The sequence below is a fragment of the Vombatus ursinus genome, unplaced genomic scaffold, assembly GCF_900497805.2.
Source record: "Vombatus ursinus unplaced genomic scaffold, bare-nosed wombat genome assembly UNPS02014812.1, whole genome shotgun sequence".
In the NCBI taxonomy this organism is placed as follows: domain Eukaryota; kingdom Metazoa; phylum Chordata; class Mammalia; order Diprotodontia; family Vombatidae; genus Vombatus; species Vombatus ursinus.
In genome coordinates, this window is record NW_020954590.1 from 71,204,898 (window position 1) to 71,219,898 (window position 15,001).

General features: G+C 33.7%; 1 protein-coding gene across 1 annotated transcript in view; it reads left to right on the forward strand.

Moving 5' to 3' along the window:
* LOC114053986 (gamma-1-syntrophin-like) overlaps positions 1–15,001 on the forward strand; it is a 489,285-nt gene that overhangs the window by 351,847 nt on the left and 122,437 nt on the right. Inside the window, exons 12-13 of the mRNA XM_027877092.1 lie at positions 4,795–4,911; positions 8,915–8,986. Of these exons, the coding sequence (XP_027732893.1) occupies positions 4,795–4,911; positions 8,915–8,986 (189 nt within the window). The remainder of the gene's footprint in view (positions 1–4,794; positions 4,912–8,914; positions 8,987–15,001) is intronic.

Sequence of the window (15,001 nt, forward strand, 5' to 3'; positions counted from 1 at the left end):
CTTCTCTTTTACAGTAGTCACAGACTTTTCCTACTGACCTTCTAAGTTGCCTTTGGCATTCTTCTGTTGAGAAGTCTGAAGCTGCCACTGCTGCCCATGATTCAGTCCTCTGAGCCCTGCTCCAGGTTCATTGAGGCCTGTTTTGACCATTCACCCACACCAAAATGAGTTCTTCTCTCAGCCGGGCATGATAGATCTTTCTGATTGCCCATCCAGGTTGTCTTGGGCTGTAAATGTGATTCACTCTGTCTTTTTGTGGGTTCTGCTGCTCTTGAATTTGTTTAGAGCCATTTTTTACAGGTATTTGGAGGGGTTTGGGAGAGAACTCAAGCAAGCCACTACTTTCACTCTGCCATCTTGGCTTCAAATTTTTTCCATTCTTGAACAAATGTTGATCTTCCAACCCACATTTTATTACCATTCTTTTTAGATCATTTTTCAAACTCATGCAAAACTACATTCAATTTGATTAAGCATATATGACAGAGATCCTGTCATACTCTCTAATGTTTCCCCATCCAACATGCCAACAGGAAGCTGATTCTAGGCAAAGTGGAGCAGATACCCTCAAGGAGCTTATAATTTAATTAGGGATGCAAAATGCTCACATGAAATAGACTAAAAAATAACAATGTAAACAGACCTCCCATGTGTTAGAGTCCTCAGCCCACTTCTTCCTTGTGCCTTCACCCTAGTACACACAAATTCAAATCCATATCCCACCTGCTGATAATTATGCTGGTATCAAACTATGTTCACTGACTTCTCCCCTACCACTCTATTTCATTTATCAAACATTCATTGAGCTCCTACTATGTTAAGAGGTGTTAGGCATTAACCTTCCTTATACAGATATAAGGAACTCTAAAAACCATTAAAATCAGATATTTATATCATAGTCTTCAGAATGTTGATATTGCACCTAGGGGATTAGGGAAATGTCCAAAGCTGGTAACTTTCCTCCCAGGTCTGCAGGACACAGTTTTCTGTCCACGCATTGCCCTATAACACACTCATCCTATGCTCAACATGGAATTACCTCTAAGGACCCACATTTAGATACACTCCTATTTCATTTTCACTGCCTGTCATTTATTTCCACTCTGTACATTGTCAACTGGTCTATGTTATTTTCTTGCATCTCTCACCCCGTTCTATTTCACTCAGTTCAATGGACACTCTCTACTTCATTGTTAACATACCCAGGTCCTACTTCCCATATTCAATAACTAATTGCTCTATTTTTTTTTCCACTGATAGGACTCATCACCACATTACCTTGCCTAACCAAACAGTATCTTAAAGCTTTGTGGAAAAATTATGAATTTCATGCAGTAGTTCCAGTATTGCAGTTTTTATTTTTAATAAACTCCTCTTTTCATGACCCATCATTTGAGATATTTTTTACCATCACTTCATCATTCTTTCAGTGCATCCCTCTTTCTCACCCTTCCATTATTCTATTGAGAACATCCCAAAATAGTATAATCATACTAATACTTTTTGTCTAAGTAGACTCCCTCTAACCACCCTAGTCAGAATAAAATTCATAGGGATTGCATAATCACCTTCCCATGTAGGTAACATAGTTTAAACTTGTTTAGCTATTAATGGTTTCTCACTTATATTTACTTTTTTATACTTCTCTTGAGCCTTGTGTTCAAATGTTAAATTTTCTGTTAAGTTCTGTTTTGCTTTGTTTTGTTTTGTGTTTCATCAGGAAGTTTGAAAGTTCTCAGTTTCATTAAATATCAATTTCCCTCCTGTAGGATTATATTCCATTTTGCTGGACAGGTTATTATTAGTTTTAATCCTATTTTGCCTTCTGAAATAGCATATTCCAAACCCTTTGCTCCTTTATAGTGGTATCTATTCAATCTTATAAGATATTGACTGTACCTCAAGGGTAATTGCTCCCTCAATACTATGCCCATTCATTCTGGTTCCTTGCAACATTTTCTCATTTATGTAGGAGTTCTGGATTTTGGCCATAACATTCCTAGTTTTCATTTTGAGATTTCTTTGAAGTGGTGACTGGTAGTTTCTTTATGTGTTTTTTTCTTTTCTCTCTGGTTCTAAGATATCTAGTAAGCTTTCCTTTATAATTCCTTGAAATATGATGTCTAGACTTTTTTTGTTCATGATTTTTAGGTGGTCAAATGATTTTTAAATTATCTTTCCTTTTTCTATTTCCTTTGAGATATTTCACATTTTCTTCTATTTTTTGTCTTTTGATGGTGTATGGTTTCTTAATGTCTCATAGAATCATTAGTTTCCATTTGGACAAGTCTAATTGTTAAGGATTTACTTTGTTTGGTGTTGTTTGTACCTTTTTTTTAATCACACTGTTCTCTTTTCATAATTTTCTGGAATTAGCTCTTAGTTCTTTTTCCAATTTATGTGCTACTACTCTTATTTGATTTTTAAAAATATTTTTTTGCTTTTTTATCTCTACCTTCTTACCTCTATTTTCTACTCTTCTAGGAATGTTGTTGGTCTTGTGTACAATCTGCATTTTTCTTTGAGGCTTTGCTTGTAGATCATAGTCTTCTGTGTTTATGGCTTCAGCTTCCCTGTAACCATAATAGTTTTTATGGCCAGGTTATTTTTTGTTGTTGTCATTCATTCATGTTTCCAGTCTATTTCTTGACTTTGGAATTTAAGTTAGTATTGGTTTCTGCTCACTTTGGAGGTTGGGAGGATGCCTGGCCTGAGCTTCTGTCCTATCTTTTATATCCTTCTTCTGCTTTCATTCCTCAGTCTGGGGACTTGTAGATTTTTTTGTACTTCCAAAGTGAGAGAGGGAGAGGCCTGCCTACTCTGAACATTCCTGACCTATTTTGTGTTTGTTAACTTGAGTGTGATTTGGTTTTTATAGATTGTTGCTGGACATAGTCAGTTACCCTGTTGAAAGGTTCTGTGGGTTCAGAATGAGTGAATTGCTGTATCCACATTGGTTTTCTCCTCCTGCCCTGGTTTATTGCACTATAGGCTTATGTGTGGGAATAAAGTGACTCCTCACTCTTTTCTCAGAGTCACATAGCTATTTTTTTTTCCTGTAATCTGTTCCTTGCTCCTTACACAGATAGGGTCCTTGCTCCCTCAATACTAAGCCCATTTTCTCACCCTGGAATTATGACCCAGACCTGGGAAATGGATGAGAAAGCTGCCAGGTGTCACTCACCTGTTTTTACGCTCCTGGCCATCCCCCAACTCAGTGTCTACAGATCTCTTTTTCTTTCTTCTTAAGCTGCCCTGGGCTGAAAAAAATGACTCACTGTGACTTTTTCTTGGCTTTCCACATCAAATTTTATTCTGGTACTCTAAAAATTTTTGTAGGGGAGGATGTGAAGGGAGGTAGGGCAAAACTGTTAACTCTCTCTCTGCCATCTTGACTCTGCCCCTCTTCCTCATGTTTCATCTTTTGACAATTGTTTGCCTATCTTCAGAATCAGCCCAGGAATTCTCCACCTTAGCATAGTGAGGCTGTAACTGGGTTGGAGTATAGAACTGAATTTCAATCTCTTTGAATTGCAAATTACTTGAAGGAAAACACATTTTAGCTAAGAATTCCCTTGAACATGGAGGCATCACAGAATACCTAGTTTTCATTTATTTTATCATTGTGGTGGCATGATTCATTTGGCCCATGGATCAATGATCTACATGAGCATCCTTTCATGTGGCTTGTAGATTGCTCTGTTCTATCTACCTCTTATGCAACATAGGACTGGTCACCTCAATAATTACTTGTTAAGTGATAGATTGGATCGTTAGAATGTGCTGCTTCTGGGAGACATTGTTAATAATAATTGTAATAACAATAAATCAAGTGCTTAGTATGCATTTATTAAGTGCTTAGTATGCACTAGGCATTATGCTAAGCAGTACGGTTATGGAAAAGGGTAAAAACAAAAATATGGTTCCTGTCCTCAAAGAGTTTACATACTACAAATCATAACTGACATTATTACATCACTTTCAAGTTTAGAAAGTGCTTTACACAAACAATTCATAGCTGTCACATGGAGAGAAAAAAAAAGAGTGGTTTGTTTTCAGTTATTTCATTGCCAGAAATATATCAATATTAGTTTAAGAAGCAACATACTGTAGTGTATAGGAAACTGCCCTTGAAATCAGGACAACTTGGATTTAAGTTTTACCCCTGATCTATAGCAGCTCTTTGACTCTGGGCAAGTAACTTAACTTTTCAGTTCTCTAGGCAAACTCTAAGACTATAAGTTGAAGAGAAGATGCCAAAGGTATATAAAAAAGTTTCCTCACCTGGGAGTTCACCACACCAATGAAATTAATTTCAGGCCTAAGCCCTCTTGCTACCTAAATTTAAAAGCAGTAAATAATGTAGCAGTTTCTCATCTAGGATAAGCAAAATCATCATTTATCTGAGTATCTCATGTCCATACTGTGATAAGGGAGTCTATCAGCTTCAAATGAGGAGGACAGAAAGGTAATACAGAAAACCTCAGGGAAAGAGAGCATATGTAACAGGCCTTCATTTCATTCATTATATTGTCCTTATAGGAATTCTCAAACTATTCTGATCTCAGGTTGAAAATGTTTGAAAATGTTGGTCTACATTTTTGTTTTTATAATGGGCATCCTTCTCATGTGCAACAGAAAAAATAATTTTCAACATGTGGCTATTTTTATCATTTTAATTGAAAGTGATTAGTAAAAAATTAGAATTAGAATTACTTTACCATATTTGCATAACAAATTCTAATAAAGATAAGCTCATATGACATTAGTCAACATTATTAATTTTCCTGCCAGATAGTCTACATGGGCTGGACTGAAGAACGAGAACAAGATTCCCTTCAAGATCGGAAGTATACACCAAAGTTTTTAGCACTGAGAGGCTCTTCCCTTTATAAATTTCTGGCACCTCCAGTAAGTATATTTTCTTACACTTTTATTTTTACTAATTTTTTTGGCCTAATCTTTAGAAATGGATCCTATACTCAACTTATTTCTATTATTAAATAATAGATGAGAACCATTGTAGTGTAGCCTAAGAAAAGCTGGCCGCAGAAGTAGGGTAGACCTAGATATCTGCCCTGCTTTTGAGACGTCCTAAGTGTGCAACTGTCAGCAAATCACTTAGTTTTTCAGTGCTTCAGGTAATTCTCCAAGACCATAATTTGGAAAAGAGTTGCCATCCTCCATTGGTGGAATTCCAGAGGGCCTTACGATCTTCCCAAAATAATGAAATCATAGATCCAGACTAAATAGAAATAAAAGAGAAATAACATATATGAGGAACAATTGAACAAACTGGTCATTTTAGCCAGGAAACTAGAAAACTCAGAAAAATAGATATCATGAGGTATCTGAAGGCCCATCACATAGAGGAAAGATTAAACTTCTGCTCTTTGGCTCCAGAGGCCAGAACCAGGAACAATGAAATAGGTGAAAGTTGCAAAGGGGCAATGATAGGCTTCATGTCAGGAAAAAATGTCCAATGGAACTGCCAAAAGCATAATGGGCTACTTAGAGAAGTGGTAGTTTCCCTGTGCTTATTGGTCTTCAATCATAGGGTGGATAATTACATGCTGGATATGTTAAAATAGGGATTCTTTTCTGGTATGGTTTGGATTAGCTGTCTCCTAACCTCCTTTCCAATTCTCGAATTGTATGATTCTGTAAAAGAAGGAAAGAAGACAAGAAAGAGAAGGGGAAGGAAGGAAAGAGGAAAATAATGAGAAAAAGAAGAAAAGTAGAGAGAGAGAGAGAGAGAGAGAAAGAGACTAAATATGATAGGAGGAAGGAAAAAAGAAAAAGAAAGTTACATGATAACTTTATTACCTATTCAAAAGGAATAGCAAGTTGCACATAATGGATTTGCAGTTTCATGTTCAATCATCTTTTTTATTGTACTCTGTTATGGAAATATTTATTATTATAAAATTTATATCATATTATATAAAATTATATTTTATATAAATTATATATATTATATATTTATATTATATAAAATTAAATATTATATTATATAAAATTAAAATAAATATTTTAAAAAGAAAAACATAAATGTAAGGAAAATAATTTAAATAAAGAGTCTAAAATCTTCCCTAAAGAGCTTTCACCCTGGAATTGAACTGTCCTGAGTATTTTTTCTTAATCTTGATAACCCATGAAAAATCTGAAAGTACTATTTTTCACATTGCAAACCTTAGAAACAATGATAATGTTCAACCTGTCACCTCAGGATTTGGTTATGGTGGCCATCAGAACATAAAAATTACATAATGAGATGCTATCAGAGCAACATCATCTATTAATGTTGTGTCTGAGCATTAGATAGAAGAGTGCATGGAGGGAGGAACAAAGGAAGTATGTGCAATGATTTTAGTAGCTCGAATTCTGATTAATCAGTACATTTATAAATAATTCATGCCAGAGGAGAATTTTAAGGGGATTTATTAAATTAGCTTCAGGGTACAAAGCTGAGGCAATAAGAAACAAATAGAATAAGAAATATGTTTAAAAAAAGAATAGGAAAACAAGTATTTTATTTTAATGGATAAATTTCCATAGAAATAGTATAGATCAAAGTTTAACAATCTGGTCAGTTTAACAAACTGGTCAGTCAGCCAGAAAATAACTTCTCTATTTGCATTATATAATATAACTTATTTTGAATATTAATTATTTTCCATACCCAGTTAAATCATATTCTTGTCTGGCAAATTGAAAATATCAAACAAGCCTTGTGTTTTAATTTGCATTTAAAGTATATCTGTTGTTATTAGTTAACCAAATAAAGCATTTCTACAGAGAGAGCATATCCTGCCTAACAAGGGGCATCTTGGTATCAGCAAAATTCACTACCCTGGTCATTTGATTTCTAAGCACATAAGGCATCCATTAGATCTGTTAGGGCCAAATGGGCAGGAATCTCCTGCATAGGTCATCCTCATCATTTCCCTTCCTGATTCTGTTTTTGAAAGGTTATGGAAGGGAGAGAGGAGCCTGCTGTTATAAAGTTGAAACATGTGTCCTTCATGGATATAAGATTGTTATACAAAGCTGGAACCTGAAAAGCATTTGATATCTATGCATGATGGTTAGCTACCATAGTATTATCTTTATAATACCATACTTTAGGTCAATTGTGAGTTAAATCAGCTTTTTCTGGGCTGTCCTAGAAACCCAACTACCATCAAAATGCTATTTCAAATGGAAATTATAAGTTAGACCCTTCCAATAATAGAATCTGAGTTAGCTCTAACTTTAATAGTCTTCTCTGAGCCCTAAAAAAGGAATAGAAAATGAATTTAGACTCCTTGACCAATCTCTAGACTACTAAAATCATATTCATATGAGATGTAAAGTATTTCTGTACATAAGATAATTATCTTCAAATTATTGATGTACTAATGGTGCCACAGTGAGAAAAAAAAAAACTATTGATTTTCATGAATTAAATATTTTTGAGCCCTTGATAGAAATAGTTTTCTTAAATAGAGAAAGCTTTATGTTTGGTCACTTCATGATGAACTCTTCTATAACTCCTTGCTTTGTTTACCAGGGAAAGGAAGGAAGAAGAGAGAAAGAAAGGAAAGAGAAAGGGAGGGAAGGAACAAATGGAAGAAAACTAAAACTTCACAGAGGATTTGTGAAACATCATTATTTGTTGTTTCTGAAGTACTTAGGAAATTTAATGCCTTCCAAATATGCATTTAAAATATGCAGACAAAATGCCCTAAACTGCTATTGATTAGAGAACCACCTCATACCTATCAGATTGGCTAGCATGAAAGAAAAGAAAAATGACAAATGCTAGAGGGAATGTGGGGAAATTGGGACACCAATGCACCTTTGGTATAGTTGTGAATTGGTTTAAGCATTCTGGACAGCAATTTGGAACTACACTCAAAAGGCTACAAAACTGTGCATATCCTTTGACCCAGAAATACTACTACCAGGTCTGTATCACAAACAGATCAAAGAAAAGGGGAAAAAGACATCTTTGTACAAAAATATTTATAGCAGCTCTTTTTTGTGGTGGCAAAAAATTAGACATCAAGAGGAGGTCCATTAATTGGTGAATCGCTGAACAAGTTGTGGTATTTGATTGTGATGGAATCCTATTGCTATAAAATCATGAGCAGTATGCTTTCAGAAAAATTCTTAAAAGACTTACATGAACTGATATGAAATGAAGTGAGATGAACCAGGAGAACACTGTACACAATAGCAACAATATTGTACAGATGATCAATGGTGAAAGACTTAGCTACTTTGATTAAGACAATGATCCAAGACAATTCCAAAGGACCCATGATGACAAATTCTATCCAGTTCCAGAGAGAAAGAAACTGATAAATTCTGAATGCAGATTGAAGCATAACTTTTTACTTTGATTTCTTTGTTTTTAATAGTTTGTACATTGTTTTATTTTTTTCCAACATGGCTAATCTAGAAATATATTTTGGGTGACTTCACATGTATAATCCATATCAAATCACTTGCCTTCTCAAGGAGAATCTTAAGGGAAAGAGAGATTTGGAACTCAAGTTATTAAATTATTTTTAATTTTTACATGTAACTGGGAAATATTTAACAAAATAAATAAAAATATTTTTAAAGTGTTCAAAGAATAAAATGAAATATGTAGACACATTAGGCCTTTTGCCAATGACAAGTGATAAAGTATTTTTTTGAAGGTGTGGGAAAGGAAATTGAGAAAGAAAAAGTAGTAATTAAAGAAACAAAGATTTAAACATACTGATTTCTGTAAGCATTTTTGCAAAAAGGCAGGACAAAATTAATCTGTGAAGGTCTCTATGAATAAACATTTTGTGATTTGTGGAGAAAAAATTAGAGGAATTAAAAATGAATTATATTTCTAATAATTATGATATTACCATGTAATTTTCTCATTTTAAAGGTAACCACTTGGGACTGGACACGAGCAGAAAAAACATTCTCAGTTTATGAGATTATGTTTAAAATCTTCAAGGTATGAAAAATAAATGTAAGATTTCTTTTTTTAATGTTAGCAGTGTGTATATATATTCAGCACAAAGATGTTCTTAAGCATTATAGATAGCACATAAGTAAGATAAAAAAAAATAAAACAAAACCAATGAACTTGACCTTGAGAGAAATGGTTACTGAATGGACATTCCCAACTCTGTATTTTACTATAATCATTGATGGGCCAGGACAGTATTTATTGAACTATTTATAGTGGAATTAGTTCACAGATAGGTCCTGAAAAGAAACTTGGGCCATTAAATTGCTTGTTTTGTTGTTATTGGAGTGGAAAGAAAGTGGAGGCAGAGAGACTATTGGAAGGCTATAGTAGTCTGGGTGAGAGGGATTAAGGGCCTGAACTAGAGTGTTAACTTTGTGAATGGAGAGAAGGAAATGTGTACAAGAGATGCTGTGAAGGTCAGAAAGAAATATGTGTGGAAATAAATAGAAGCAAGCAGAATGTCCAAGGTGCCAAAATTCCCCAATTTTTCCAACCAGTTATGCAGCCATGCATCTTATAGCCTCTAGTAATAATACATGTTGAATCCCACCAATAGAATGTAATCTCTTTGAGTGCATGGATCATTTCATTTTTGTCTGTATCATTAACAACTAGAATAGTGTGGGATATATAGTAGGCACAAAAAATTGATTAGGATAACTGTTTCCACCTACTTAGCCAATGACCATTAAGTACCAATCCAAGCTAATAAGAATATAATTTTTAAAATAATTTAAAACAGAGAAATCAATCAGCAAGCATTTACAAAGTGCTGAAAAGGGTTTGAATTATTTTGTTTAAATTAATATTTTTCTATTTCTACAAAAGGTATATGCTATGTTATTTAACATTTCTACAGCATTTTAATTTTCTCATAACAACTATGTGATATACATAATGAGAGTATTATTACCTAATTTTACAGGTAAGCAAATTGAATCTCAGAATCTTATATGAATTGCATGGTCATACAGCTAGGAAAATGTCAGAGTAGGAATTGGAACTCAAGTCTTTCCTAGCTCAGTCTTCTTTTTGCTACATTAATACAACTCCATAATTCACTCTGGTGTAAGATAAATAAACTTTGTCCCTAATAAGGCAATTTTGAGTGAACTAGTCACTCTACTTTTAACTCCTTATGTTCTAGAAATATGTTCTTTGAATAGATAAGGACTAAATGGTCCAAAATTATTGAAAAATAAAACTTGCTACAATGCATTTCACGAGGGGGGGCAGGAGAGAAACAATTAAAAGAGAAATAAAAGTTTTGGCAAATACTATGAAACAAAGGGCAAAGCATTGCCCTGGTTTGAAAAAAAAGTTAAGTAGAGAAAGAAGCCATTTGAAAGCACTGTAATTTATTTTTCAGAAATGTATTTTCTAACAATATACTATGATCCAAACATAATGATAATACTAATAGCTAACATTTATATAGTGCCTTAAGCTTTGTAAAACACTTTCTCACAATCACTTGTGAATTAGGTACTCTTATTATCCCCATTTTACAGGTAAAAAAAAACTGTGGTTGAGTTAGGTTAAGTGATTTGTCTAGGGTCAAACAGCTGGTAAGTACATGAAGCAGATTTCAACTCTGGTCTTTCTGATTCCAATCTAGCACTCTCTTACATCACTTAGCTGACTAAAAAATAACATAAGTTTTGTAGAACATAACATATGATGAAGCTAAATATTTATTTCATAAAAACTATTTATGAAGGAAGATACTGCAGTCATTATGAAGTCCACATTAAGGGCAGTACTAACATATATGTGTTAAGATAAATAACTAAATCCAAATGTTTTCCATAAATTTCTGACTAAGTGAAATTGTGCCTTCATAAGAATAAATATTGTAAAACAGTTTAAAGCTCTAAACAATTTATCATTTTTAGAATGAATAAAATTGCTTATCTTTAAGTCTTTTAATTCATTTAACAAATGTATAACTTTTCAACTATTTTTCTCCTCTGATAAAACTAAGATAAATCAATTATCTTTTTTTGTTTGTTCACTTTAGTTTGTTCACTCACCTTTTCATATTGTCACGTTGGTTCAGAGATATCACCTATATGGTCTTATATCCCATTTCCGAAGGTGGCCATACGAAAATGATTTACCTATCCACGTCAATGATAAAAAAATGAACAACTACTCCTGGATAGCTTTAGCATCCCTTCATTAAGCATTATGTGTCATAAACATTTTCACAGTTTCATGACTTTGTTTTGAAACTATATTTTCAGACTTAGAGTAATGAGTTCCATAAGTCCAGTGTCTAAAGTAATGCTTGCTTTCACCAACCCTAAAATCAGAGTACTTTTAAGCTTCAAAAGTTTCCTATCTAGGATCCTAATATTTATTAAATGAGTCTGTACTCAGATTTCCAAACTGTACATGACTTTGATTATACCCTTTCTTAGTTGTTACCTGTCCAGAGTCAAAAGTCCTCATCTTTTCAGGTTGTCTTTGCATGTTCAATGTCCATTCCCTTAATCATGTTTGTTGCTTTCCTTTGGACCTCTTTCACCTCTATTATATCTATTTTAAGGAGTGGTGATCACAATGGAACTACATTTAATATATGACACTTATGATGGACATACAGTTTTCTCAAAGGTCAGGAAAATGTGTTGTATGTATGTTTTCACATTATCTTTCTGGGTAATGGCAAAAAAATATTTCTGGTTTGAGGGTTGTAACAATAAATTAAACCAAGGTCTGCAAGAAATATTTCAGCATGACTCCTCAATTCCTTTAGAGTATCATAAATGGTTATCTTAAAGCTTGCCATTTCACACATGTAGTTTGAATTATTTTCCCCAGTAAATTCATTTCCGTTCACATGCCCATGAAAACATCATCTGTGGGTTTTTTTTCTCCTGTCAGTTCATATCATTTTATAAGATTTTATTGCTCTTTGACCCCCTCAGTTTTTTCATTTTACCCTATAGTAAAGTTTTGTTTTCCCTGCAGATGTGAAGATTTTGCTATCAAGGACCTCATTTATTCAAATATTAATAAGTCTACTCCCAAAACAAAATCCTTGTGTTCCAATCTTTTCATTCAAAGAAGCCCACTTTCTCCTTCCTCTGATTTCCAGACTGGATGTCAGTTTCTTATCCATGATAAAGCAACTTCAATCAAATGGTGCATCAACTTTTATTTTGAAATGTAATGTCCTACAGAGTTGTCCATGTTTAGTTCTAATAGCTAAAAAGGAACATACCGCAAAGGTGAGAAGTTGGATTTTCAGTGACAAAAATTTAAGTTTGAGCAAAAGAAAGTTGATGTGATTACACATGGTGTTTCTTTTTTTTAATTTCATTTTCTTTTTCAATTAACAAGCATCTATTTTTCTCTCTCTCATCTCTTCCCAATTTAAAAGAAAAATAAAACCATGTAACAAATGTACATAGTCAAGCAAAACAAACTCCTACATTTGTTACATGGATTTTATACAATTCATACAAAGGTTTCTTTAAATCCATCCCTTTTCTCATTTCTTGTGGTACTATCTTATTCCAATTTATCCAACCATTCCACAACTGATGGATACCCACATAGTTTCCAGTTTTTTTGCCATCACAACAGAGCTCTTATAAATATTTTCTTCTTTATGGATCTTTTTTTTCTTTCCTTTTTTATCATTTTGGATTTATAGACTTATGCTGTGTCAAAAGTTAGGGAGCTTTTGGAGAAATAGACATATTGATGAACTATTGGCAGATCTGTGAATTGGTTTAGCCATTCTGAACTACGTGCATAGTGTTTCCAAATGACTACACCTTAGGACAATATTACTTGAGATTTGACAATGTGAGTAGTGTAATACATTTTTTTCCTTCAAATGAATGGCCTTTCATCAATGTGTATCTTTAAAGTGTCCCAACATATGGCCATACTCACAAGGTACTGAGCCAAGTCAGTGCAAAACTGAAGATATAAAAACAATGGGTATTCAGGCCTGACTATAAAGGACTAACATCTACAAGAAAACACCTTCATGATTAGAGCTATTTAAAATGAGATACCTAGGGAAAAAGGGGGTTCACTCCCATTAGAGATCTTTTAAGTTTAGTGTGAATTGCAAAACAGATTGTGATTCAAGTACAAAGTGGATCACACATGGATTGAAATAAATTAACATCTTGGAATTTTATTCAGGGGTGGGAAACTTGTGACCTTGAGGCTACATGAAGTGTGGCTCTTTGACTAAATCCAAACTTCACAGAACAAATCCTTTTATTAAATCCTTTAAATATCAAACAAATCAAATAACAACCAAAGATTTATTGATTTTTTAAGAAGAAAATCTCTTTGTAAGATGCCTTTCTACCAAACTTATGTTATCAGGGATGCTTAGGTATCATTGGCGAAAGCAGTTTTATAAATTTTTAAACATTGCAAAAAAAAATAATGACAAGACAGATGTAATGCAATCTGATTTAGAAAATAGGAGCTAAAATCTTGATAGGAATAAGTATAGGAACAGGGCCTGTGATTTCTTTGGTATAGGGAACTCCCATATTAGGAATCTACTTCTTCTAATACAGGTTTGCACCTTCTCTATAACTTATTTCCCCAGAGAATTGGATAGGTCAGTTGTTGCTGTTCAGTCGTTTTTCAGTTATGTCTGACTCTTTATGACCACATGTTGGATTTTCTTGGCAAATATATTGGAGTAGTTTTCCATTTCCTTCTCCAACTCATTTTACACAAGAGGAAACTGAGGCATATAGGGTAGAGTGACTTGCCCAGGGTCACACAGCTAGTAAGTGTATGATTTGAACTCAGAAAGGTAAGTCTTCCCTACTCTAGGCCCACCATTTTATCCATTTTGTCACCTAACTGCTCTTGTCTGGGTCAAATAGAGAACTTAAGTGACTATCCCAGGGTGATACAGCTATGTGTGTTTCAGGAATAGGACTTGAATTCAGGTTTTCTTATCTCTCAGATTCTCAATCCTGTATGCCACACTTTGTGGTAGTTCACATTTATATAATCTCAAAATTTGTGAACCATTTTTCTCACAACCCTGTGGGTTATATAGAATATTGTTATTATATTAATATATATTAAAGGATGTGTTAAAAGAGTCTCAAAGATATTAAGTGACTTGCCTGTGGTCCACCTGATAAAATAAGTAATATTTAAACACAGGTCTCATGCCTCTAAATTTAGTGCTCTTTTCACTATAATACTTCTTTTTACCATTATCTTCGAATGTTAAAACAATTTTAATTGAAATACTAAATCTATTTAAACATGCTTATTATATTGTAATCATCTTATTTCATTCAGCAAAACAAGTAAGTGAACTATTTAAAAGTCCTTCCCTGTCAATGACAGCTGATCCTTTTTTTACTTCAAAAAGTACATGTGAACAAAGATTTGATATAAGTAGATCTTCCTCTTCTTCAAAAGAGACATTTTTCTTTTTTTTTAAACTTGGATTCTCAAAAGAGGTTAGGTGTTCATCTCAGGGAGTCAGTCTTCAGTACCATTCATTCTTTGTGGACTTATCTCATTATCTTTCAGGAGTCACTGCTCCCATAGAATTGCAGTCGACAATGCTTTCATGTTTTTTCTTCAAAATATGTGATATGAAATTTTTGGACTATTTCCACTGAGACTTGGTTATACTACCAACTGCATTAAGAAATAAAGGGAAAATTAGGCATTTTTAGCTCATTAAGACTATATCCCTCCTTTGCTCAAAGTGTTTATCCAAAAGAATCAAAGTAGGCAATAGGAAATTTTTTAGAACATCTTAGTGATTGGTTCTTGATAGATATTTATGCCCCTCTGAAAACCTGAATATTTGAATGCTGAAATGGATGTGTTCTTATCACTTCAAGTATTCATTTCACATGTAAGCTAGGTGGGACAATGGATAGAGTGCTGGGTCAGAAGTCTGGAAGACCTGAATTCAAATCTGGCCTCAGACACTTAGTAGCTGTGTGACCCTGGCCAAATCATTTAACCCTGTTTTCC